The sequence below is a fragment of the Vigna unguiculata genome, chromosome 4 (assembly GCF_037176805.1).
Source record: "Vigna unguiculata cultivar grain cowpea cultivar isolate G323 ecotype 2 chromosome 4, ASM3717680v1, whole genome shotgun sequence".
NCBI classification, from domain to species: Eukaryota; Viridiplantae; Streptophyta; class Magnoliopsida; order Fabales; family Fabaceae; genus Vigna; species Vigna unguiculata.
In genome coordinates this window covers 34,015,908-34,026,832 of record NC_140795.1, presented here as the reverse complement: position 1 = coordinate 34,026,832, position 10,925 = coordinate 34,015,908, and the positions used below count along the sequence as shown (strand labels likewise).

Genomic DNA, 10,925 nt, shown 5'->3' with positions numbered 1-10,925 from the left:
TATTGCACCTATAAAACCTACTTTTATTTTGGTAAACATTCAAAAGGAAATTTCTACTTGCACTCCCATATTTTTTATTTCACTTTTCCTTTCTTATATTTATATTGTACAATCTGAAAATTAAAATTAAATTCCAAATTCAATTTTTTTTTTCAAAAATAAAATGACTTATGAAATACATAATTCGAAAATGATTCCAGACTGTACAATTCTAAAGTTTTTTACTTCTAAATTACATAACATAATTCGAAAGTTATTATTGAATTTTGAATTGTGCTTTTAGAAGTAATTTCTTAATTGTACCTTTCGAAAGCTATTAATAGCTTTTAACTTATAAATGTGAAAGTAAAAAACAACTTTGAGATTATAACTTGGGAAAGAACAAAATGATAAAAGATTATGAGAGTACTGAAAAAAATTATGGAGCTGCAGGAACAAAGTGCCCACGTAAAGAAAAAAAAAAAAAACTACTTCAAACTCCTGCCTATTTCAAATCTGATCAACATAGTTAAGAAGTACAAATGGAATGAAATTGTATGGCATTTTACCACACATGAACATGTCCAATGAAATATAAACATTATTAACTTTCACAACTTAAATAAACATCCTATAAGCGTTAATATTGGATAAAATTTCGAAAATTGAAATACTATTTAACTATAATTTCAAATATATATATAAAACAGCATCATTCACATAAAAAGAAAAAAAAAACATACTTTATTACATAAGAACTAGTAAGATATGACATTGATAATCTCCATAATGATCTCAAACACCCAAAAACTTATTGAAGAGTCCATCGAATTTGTTCATCTCCTTGGGAGGAAGAGCCACGATAATACTGACCCCATCACCTCCTCCGTCAACCGGAGGAAACAACAGAACAATATCCTTCCGATGATACACCACAGGGCAACAATACTTAGGCTTCCCCCATGGATACTCCACCTCCTCAAACCCTAATCTCCACCACGACGACACCAAAACCTCCCCATTAGGAAACCCTTCGTTCATCTCTCCCCAGTCAATGATCGACCTTGCGTACTCATTCGTCATCCTAGTCGCACCCTCACGCACCGTTTCCACCAACCTCATGAACGGCCATTCTTCCACCTCCCGACACGTGGCAGTCGCATATGCCGTTAACACTGCGTTGCCGGTGTAAGATTTCGGCAACGGAGGCTCCAACCTCGAACGTATATCCACAGCGTACAGAATCGTCGATGACCTATTACGGTTACTATCGTCGTCGTCGCTTGACAGTGCCTTGCATCTCCATATGTGGGCCGTGATAGCGTTAAAGCCTGTGACGCGTGTGGTTTTGTCACCGCCAACTGAATTTCGCGCCTCTTCCTTCAGCTTCGTGATGTCGTTTGAGGTTAGTTTGAAGACCTTGAATTGAAGCTGCTCGGTTGAGGCGTCGAAGATGTTGGACTTGGTGGGGAGGTCGTTCAGCTTCAGCATCTCCGGGTGTGGGAAGGTCACACGTGGCGGGGATCGGGCGGCCAGCAGGTGCCTGTCGTGGCACGGCGTCACGGCCAAGGGCTTTTTAGCGGCTATGGAAGCGATGTTGTCGAGGAAGGTCTTGAAGCTGAGACCGTCGAAGGTCGTGTGGCTTGTTGAAAAGCCAATTGCAAAGCCACCGCACTTGAACGATGTCACCTGTGTCAGAGACAACATAAGTTTGTTACAACATTTTTTATTGCTTTTTCTTTAACATGTTTGTTCTAGAGAAAAAGAAGTAAAATTTCTTATTTGGTTCCTAAATTTTAATTTTTAGCCTGTTTATAAACAAATTTAACTTATAAAAAGTGTTTATAGAAAAATATGTATAAACAAACCCATAGTGTATATTTTTCACAAATTTTCTATAATATATATTCCCCGGGAAAAAAATATATAAAATAATTTAAAGTGAGCCCTCTAAAAATAAGTGAAAATAAAATAAAAGTAACTAATTGGTTTTCTCTAGATAAAACCTGATGGGTCTAAATAGCACACTTTTATATATAACATGGAGGAAAGAAATACAACAACTAAAAGAACATCAGTCAAAATCATCACCGACACATTTATTTTTTTTGGTTATAGCAGCTATATTTAATAATTATTATAAATTTATTCTTATAGAAATACTCATAAATTCAATTGCTTTAAAATGGTGGTTACATGTATTTCCTACACCCCTCGTATTTCGAAGTGTAATTGTTGTTAATAGTCTAGCAGTGCGTTCACTTTTGTGGAGAATGATTGGGAGTTTAATTATAAACTTTATAATAAATAAATAATATGCTTAACAATTAATACAATTGGGACTTATAAGATAGATCAATGGCAAAGTTGGAAAGAGAATATGGTTCAACTCTGTTGACTAACACTTGAGAGTTACAAGGTCTCATTCCACAAAAAAAAAAAAATACTTGTAGTTGATAAAAATAATTAATACAATTAAAATTAGTTTATTTTTAATATTTCGAGAAAAAAGTTTTCTTATTAAAGTTATAGAGACAAAGTATATCATCTAGTTATAAATAGAAACGGATAATAGTTTTAATCACTTTTGTAATATCTATGTTAAAAGTTAGAAGAAAAAAATGGTTGGTGATGTAAACTTAATTAAATTAATGCCTGTAAAATTCTAAGGAGGAATAATGTTCAAATATACTAATTCTGAAACATCCAAATATAAGAGAGCTTTATTTTTAGTTAAAAGATCATATGCAAAACTTTCGTTGAGAGATTTTCAGCTAAATTCTATCACTGAATAAAACTGAGATTAACTTTATCCAATAATAATAAAAATATTAAGTAGCACTATCAAGCTAAAAATATGTACTGCACCTTAACTTTGTCGTTCATAATATCTTTTCTTTTTTCATATAAAAAGAAAATTTTCTTTCTTTATCAGCAAAGTCCTATAGAAAGAAAGTGAATTATACAAAGCAGTTAGTGAGTAACTATCACATTAATCTTGTCCAGAATTGAGTTATTTGTTCTTAAAAGTTTATCCAAATTTTCGGTTGTCTGATTAACATAAAAGAACCGATTGAATGGTTGTGACGTTGTAATCAAGGAATATGTGATGTCAATATCAGTGGACAATTAAATTAAATGAGACAACCGAAGGTATGTTTCTCTCTTTTTCTTTTTCTCCATAAGAAAAATGTAAATTTCTGTAATTTTATATTTTCTATTGAAATCAAATTTAAGAAATAATATGTTTAATAAATTTAAATATGAATAAATCTCAATTCTTTAAATCCTGTAACTATTTTAAAATATATTTATAATTAAAGCTTACCACCATCTTTCTCAATAAATATAATTAAAGATAATTTAAGAAAATTATGTTTTTATTTCTGTATGAAAACAAAAAGTAGCAAATGATAACATCAATGTAAAAGTATTTAATTTTATCTACAATTGAGTCTAGATGTGCAGTATTAAAGAAGAGCAAGGCATAATTTTTTAAAAAATAGAAAGATAAATAAGAATTTATATGAGATCAAATATGTAAAAATATGCATTATAGATATTGAGTTGGAAGAGTGGATGTTGTAAATTGAATAAAAAGTTGTGGGTGATAGAGATTCATTTAATTGAAGCAACTTCATAATGTGACAGCGTAGTGGGCGAACTGTATTTGAAGGCTTTAATTTTCCACTACTATTATTGTAACTAAAAAAAGACAAAATAGCCTGACAAAGAAATCACATGATGGAACCACGTAATAACAGTTTTTATATTTTTTGAAAAAATTGAAATATTTTGTTTCAATAATTATTTAACTAGGATACCTTACCCTAAAACTAAACCACATTTTGTAGCTTGAGACTTGCACGAAAATTAATTTGCTCCTTTCTTTTTGCAAAAGGTTCATTTACAACATTTATCTCTCAAATTTTAATTAGTAATGTCCTTTTAAAATTTTAATTATTTTCATGTCAACACATACGATTTTGAACTTTCTAATGATCAATTCAAAATATTAAATCTATGCCGTCAAATGGAAAATGACAAATATTATAATTCGAAATGGGAGATGACACCGAAACACATTGAAATGAAAAAAAAATAAAATAAAAATATTACTCTTACTACAAACTTAATATACCAAAAAACACATAAATGATATAATAAAATTAATACATTATCTTTTTCCTTTTAAAAAACTTATATAAATAATTCCAGAAACTTTTCAACCAAAACCAAACATAATTTTGTAAGAGTTGATCTTCTATCAAACAATACATAAAAAATGTTTTATTAACTATATGTTCATAGAATATACATACATACATTATATATATATATATATATATATATATATATATATATATATATATATATATATATATATATATAAGACAAGTAAGAAATGGCAATAATTATATATAGATATATAATATTTAAATAACAACGAGGGTCACTGATAACTATTTAGCACATATGTTTTTAACATAATTTTATTATCAGTAAAAAAAAATTAAAACTGGTGAATACAATTTTTAAAATAAAAGTGAGATCCAAAACATTTTGCAACTTTCTCAGTAATAAATTATGTTTAGAAGAATGTGGTCACATTGTATATCATTGTATATATGAGTAACAAGACAGTTAAAATAAGAAGACGAGAATGATAAGGTAATAATGGACAATGTATCTGTGTACCTGGGCAACACAGAGTGGAACATCACCCTCTTTAAGAAAGTTCTTGTTCTTGTGCACCAACTGTGCAAAGGCTGTGTTTGGATAATCCAAATCCCCTATCTGCTCCAGTTTGTACTCACTGGAAGCTTCCACAAACCCTGCCCCTTCTGGAGTACAATCCATCTCTAACCTTTTGGTTTCAGGGTTTACCTTCAATCTTCCACCCAAGAAGTCATAAACAACAAGGGCATCCTCTACGGCGTTCTTCAGCCTCTCAGTGACAACATGCGGAGGAAAATCTTTGTTGGCACCGAAAAAGTGAACCGTTTCGACATCGAAGGTGAGGACCTTGTCTATGTTGGACAAGAACAAGGACTTTCTCTCGATCTCTTTCGATGGGAAAATCATGGAGGAGTTGTGTATGGTCACCTTAAGGTCTTCAAGTAGAGGAGGAGAATCGTGGTCATAAGCAGCTCCCATTTTTGTGTCTGTGCCTAAAGTTTTTGGCTATTTGTTTGTGTTTCAAATAAAATGGGTGTGTTGTAATATATAGCGATTCCATGCACGTTGTTCCATGTACTCGGTGTTTAGGTACACAAGTAGAGGCTAAGATTGTGACATGAAAACATGTAAAGATATAAAAGAAAAAAAGAAAAAGAAAATGGAAGCAAATGAGTAAATGTGGTACAGTGTGAATTATAAGATTAGAAAATTCATCCTATTTGTAGTACGCACGTGTCAACAATCAAGTGCTAAAAAACAACATGAATTTGGGAAACAAGAATGGTATTTGTACACAACTTTTATACGTCTAATCATAATAGTAGTGAAATATTTTTTTTCTGTGCATTTTATTTTCCATGTCATATTATTTAACATTTGAAATACAGGAAAATAAATAACACGTTATTATAGGTTGAACGTTATCCATAGGACAGATTTGTTAATATTTATATATCAGACTTTGTATAATATATATTTAGTGGCGGACAATTTTTAGATTCATTTGATTAAAATTATTATCAAAAATTTGAATTTTTTTTTTTAATTTTATCTTCTAATTATTTATTTTTATTTGAAAAAGTATGTGATTGAGATCCAAATCATTTCTAATTATTCCGACTGGTTTAAGGTTTTAAATCCGTCACACAATATATATATATATATATATATATATATATATATATAACTTTGTATGAGTTATGAAATTGATAGGGTTAAATATGTTTTTAACCCCTTAACTTTCAGTAAATTTTAGAATTAGTACATTTCGAAACTTTAGACCAATTTAGTCATTCATCTTTCGAAATACGTGAATTTAGTCATTTTAATCAAATTTTGTTAAGTTTATTTGACATTTCAAGAACGTTTCATAATGGTATATAACTTAACATTAAAGCAAAGATGTGTCATAGTATAAACAACTCAAACACAATCTTAAAATGCATATGAAACATCAAATAAACCTAAAAAAATTTGATTAAAAGGACTAAATTCACGTATTCTGAAAGATAAAAGACTAAATTGGTCCAAAGTTTAGAAATGAACTAATTGCATAATTCACTGAAAGTTAAAGGATAAAAATATATTTAACTCAAATTTATATATTGTTCCACCTCTTATATGTCATTAGTAAAATTAAAATAGTGTTCCACCTCTTATTAGTTAATATAACTCCTTTGTTACTAAAAAAAATTCTTAAATACTATGATGTTCACAATAATGATATTGAAAACTAAGAATAGTATTTTCTAGCTTAAAGTGGTTAATAAATCTATTGAACCTACTTAAAATAAAAGACTATTTTAGAAGTCTCGTATAAGATTAATTTATATATATATATATATATATATATATATATATATATATATATATATATATAAATAAGTGGGTGGTGCAAACACATTTTACACGCCAATAATTTTATAAGATTTAATTAAATTTAAAATTTATTTTTTAATATCGTATCAAAATCATAGTTAAAGTCTATTCAAGAAAATTTTGATTTTGGTTAGATCTATTATTTCATCCACCGTTGATTTGTTATTAGATCATCCATTAATCTTTTAATAGAATAAAAGTGCATAGTCCCAATTATAAATTTGAGAAGATGTTAAGATTAATAGAATAAAAGTGCATAGTTCCAATTATAAATTTGAGAAGATGTTTTGAAAATTGAAGAGTATAAAAAGGTAGAAATGCAGTATTCGGAATTATTGTAGTTTTTGCACTTGGTCTTTACTGTGTGTTTGTTTGTTTTGGGTGAAAAAAGTGTCTGAAGTAGAGTATGTATGGTTAGGAGGGTTTGAGAAAAGTATTGGAGACTTTTCATGAGCCGGCATAGTAGAGGCAGTTGCTGAATCATTTAAGAGTTTGCTCCGAAAATAAGAAGAGGTAGTTGGTAAGTAGGTTCAAACACAAGAAACAGGTTGGGCGTAGTTAAGGCTAAATTTGTTGGTTGGATATTGAAGGGGCAAAGATAATGACGATACTTCACCACTTGCAATAATTAATATCTACACCAAAGCTTTTACCTATTTTCTTCTCTTTTTTTCTTTTTCCTACTGTGAATGTGAATGCAAATGAAACTCTAACTTTCTCCAACAAAAATGTTACCACCACACTATTTTACAGGTTAATTTTTTTTTTTTTTACTTTCTAAAACAATAACCTTTTAGTTTGTGTTTAAAATGATAGTCATATTGGTTTCTTTTTTTAAGTTATTTTTAGTTCAAAATAATTTATCTTAAAAGGAGACACCGGAATAATTGAAAAGTTACGAATATTTTCTTTTTACATTTATACTAATTAAATAATTTTAATAACCTTGTCAGAGTCTTGAAAGTTGATGGTTTGAAATTGATGGAATACTGATTACAATTTATTAAAAGAGGTATGAAGCTAACAAAATTAAATATAATGATTTTTGTAACCATTTTTTTATAGGGTGATAAAGTGATCATGGTTCATGGACTCATATGTTAAAATTTGATGGGTTACTTTTTAATATGTCAATCCATTTTGGTCCATTCCAACGAATTTTTTAAATTGAAAATATTTTAAAAAAGATTAATTTTTATACATTATATTACTTCAAGAATGTAAATATGAATAGTTTTGTAATTTAAATTATCTACTCTTATAAATTAAATTATAATAAAATAATTTAACATATAACTATAATAATTATTTTCATTTATTTAATTAGATACATTAATTAATTAATTAATTAAGAGTTTATAAAATATTTATATTATTAAATATGTTATATATAAATACATAAATAAACAAGTTAAAAAATTAGAAAAAAGTTGGTGAACTGGTCCAGCAATCCATCGACAGAATGAATTAAGATTTTTAACTATTTTAGTATCGTTTTAGTATAGAAACTTAAACAAAATGGGTTAACATTTTGAACTCATTTCAGTATTATTTTAGTATGAAAACCCACTCACCATATTATTCACAGAATGGGCTAAAGTGGAACAAATTAGTCCATTTCGTCACACCTACTTCTCATAAATTTGAAGTGATTCAAAATTGTTTTTGAAAAGGAAAAAACTGTTAAAATATTTGTTTTAATTTTTCCTCTGTTTTCTATGTAAGCTTAATTTAGGAGGGCACACACCCACTTTATGCCCAATAACGGGGGTTGGGATGGGTACACATTGAACGTTGTGTCTGATCAGATTTGCAACATTTGGTCTAATATTATACAGATCCCAATTTATGTTACTCCAATTTTCATTAGTATGGCAAGACTTTTTATTGTAAGCAAAACGAATTTTATGAACTCTAGGTTCGATACAAGAGATACCATAAAAAGATGCTTTTAGGAGCTAGAAAGTATTTATTGGTATCATAGACTCAACGCCCATATTTGTACTTTAACAGAGGATTCGGTAACATAAGAAAATATATAAAATATATAGATGATAAAATCAGGGACAAAAGGTTCAAAATCGATATTTTTATCTAGATAGCACATATTCCATTTTCTTTTCTTTAATATCACATTTTTTCAAATATTTACATAGATAATATATCGTGAAAAATAAGTAGATACATAAAAGAAAAGAAGAAAAGTTTAATTATGCTTTTAATTTCTTTTAACAACTTTTTTTTAAATGGTGTTTAACTATTCTTTCACCGGCGGAGCGGGATGGTCATGGCATCCTAAATATTTTTATCTTTTTTTAAATTATATATATGTATAATGTATTGATACTGCAATTGAGTCATGTATTCATATTTGACTTGTTTTTCTGTCCGATACTTTAAGATATTTTATCGATATTTATTAATGAAGTATTCAATTTATAAAGTTGTAGTAAACTACAAGAAAATATTTCAATAATGATAAATTTTAGTAACAACAAATAATTAGTCACTATATAGTGACTAATTTAGGTACCAATTTAAAAATTAAAAATTATTGACAACTAAAGTAGTTCTAAAAAATTATAATTGGTCTCTAAATTGATAATGAAAATAGTTTTTATTATGAATTGGTTTCTAAATTTGTTACTAACATTAGCTATCAAGGTTTTGATTACCAAAATAATTGGTTTCAAAATTGCTTACTAAACATTAGCTACCATTGGTTATTATTTAAGAGTTTTCTTGTAGTAGTACTTTTATGATGACAGTAATTTATATTTTTTGTGTTGACAACTTTAGTAATATAGTTTTAATTTGGATTCACACAATAACAATCGTATATTTATTATGTTTTGAAGAATTATTGTATAGTTTTCAATATTAATATATCATGTATTCATCACTTATCATATCATATTATTTTCAAAATAAACGTATAGACATATCAGATATGTGTCATATCTGATACACGTATCGTATATATTGAAAATTTTAAGATTACATTTAATATCTTTTAGAAATCGATGGAAATTAAATTGTGCATTTTTTTTATTTTTTATTTACAAAATACAACATTTCATGTTAATAAATAATAAAATACAAAATCAAATATAACAAAGAATAAAAATATTTATGTTTAATTACTTTCATGGTCTTTGTTTTTGTTTAAATATATCAAATTGCGACTAAAAATTTGGGATCAAATTGAAACTAAAAATACTGGAGGACTAACTTGACATTTTTGGAAACAGTAACCAAAAGAGTAATTAAATCAAATATTTACTAAGATATTTTTTATTTTCTTTCTCATTGCTTTTAGTTATACAAAATTGTACTCATCTCTCACTCTCATATGTTTTCTTTTTCTTTTGGAAGAAAAAATGAAGTTAGACACATACTCATTATTTTTGCTCTCATTTCTCATTTGTTTCCTTCCTTGCTCGAAGAACCAAAAAATTTAACTCTTTGTTGCCTAACTTGATAATGAAATATTAGTTTAATAGTTATTAAGATTATTTTTTATCGCATGAGGCTTTTTTATATTCATTTTTTACGATTAAAGAAGACAAAAAATAATGTATTATGTGTTTTTTCATAACCAATTTTTTATTGTGACTTGACTATAATATATTTTCCTTCTAATAACACTACAAGAAAAAATATTTTTAACGGAGGTTTATTTTTACATTATCCAGGGTTAAAACCTCTACTAAGTTCTTTACCCGGGGTTTCGATTTCCCTCGCTAAACCATCCCTGGAGAATGTGTTAGTAGGGGTTTTTATGAACCCCAGGAAGCACCAATCAATAACGGAGGTTTTTTATCCTCTTGTATTTAACATAGGTTTTAAAACCTTAGTTAAGTTTTGTGGGTTTAAAACCCCGGTTAATTACCATGAATTTTGAAACCTTCATAAAATATCGTGGATTTTGAAACCTCCATAAAATACTATGGGTTTTAGAACCTCCATAAAATAACATAGGTTTCAGAACCCCCATAAAATACTCTGGGTTTTCAAAACCTCCGTAAAATACTATAGGTTCCAAAACCTCCGTAAAGTACCATAGATTTTTAAATTATTATTATTATATTTTTTTAATCATTTATCATTTATATATTCATATATATTTTTTCAATCACAATTATTTACATTTATTCTATTTTTTTAATCTATATTTAATGAAATTATACCTAAATAGATATAAACTCATCAAATTGACAAATTATTTATAAATGACTAAATGTATATCAAAGCACAACAAATATACGAATTCAAATTCAAATTCAAGTACAATATTAGTCAGCAAAAACTATCATGAAGTATTGTAATGGTTCTCAAAACATTAAATGATTCAATTAACTTCCACATTATATTATATTCTTTAACTA

The 10,925-nt window shown here is 27.8% G+C and overlaps 1 protein-coding gene across 1 annotated transcript; it reads right to left on the bottom strand.

Moving 5' to 3' along the window:
* Positions 1 to 655: 655 nt before the first annotated feature.
* GLC (HXXXD-type acyl-transferase family protein) lies at positions 656 to 5,183 on the bottom strand. The gene is made up of 2 exons (XM_028068109.2): positions 4,678 to 5,183; positions 656 to 1,668 (listed from the first exon to the last, which is right to left on the bottom strand). Exons 1-2 carry the CDS (start codon positions 5,134 to 5,136, stop codon positions 775 to 777), a joined length of 1,353 nt encoding a protein of 450 aa, XP_027923910.1. The 5' UTR covers positions 5,137 to 5,183; the 3' UTR covers positions 656 to 774.
* Positions 5,184 to 10,925: the final 5,742 nt, after the last annotated feature.

What these genes read in the sequence shown, in the direction of transcription:
- GLC (XM_028068109.2), bottom strand. Translation starts at nt 5,136, where the DNA reads ATGGGAGCTGCTTATGACCACGATTCTCCTCCTCTACTTGAAGACCTT. An exon ending in TTCCACTCTGTGTTGCCCAG is followed by an intron (nt 1,669 to 4,677) that starts GTACACAGATAC and finishes TCTCTGACACAG; the next exon opens with GTGACATCGTTCAAGTGCGG.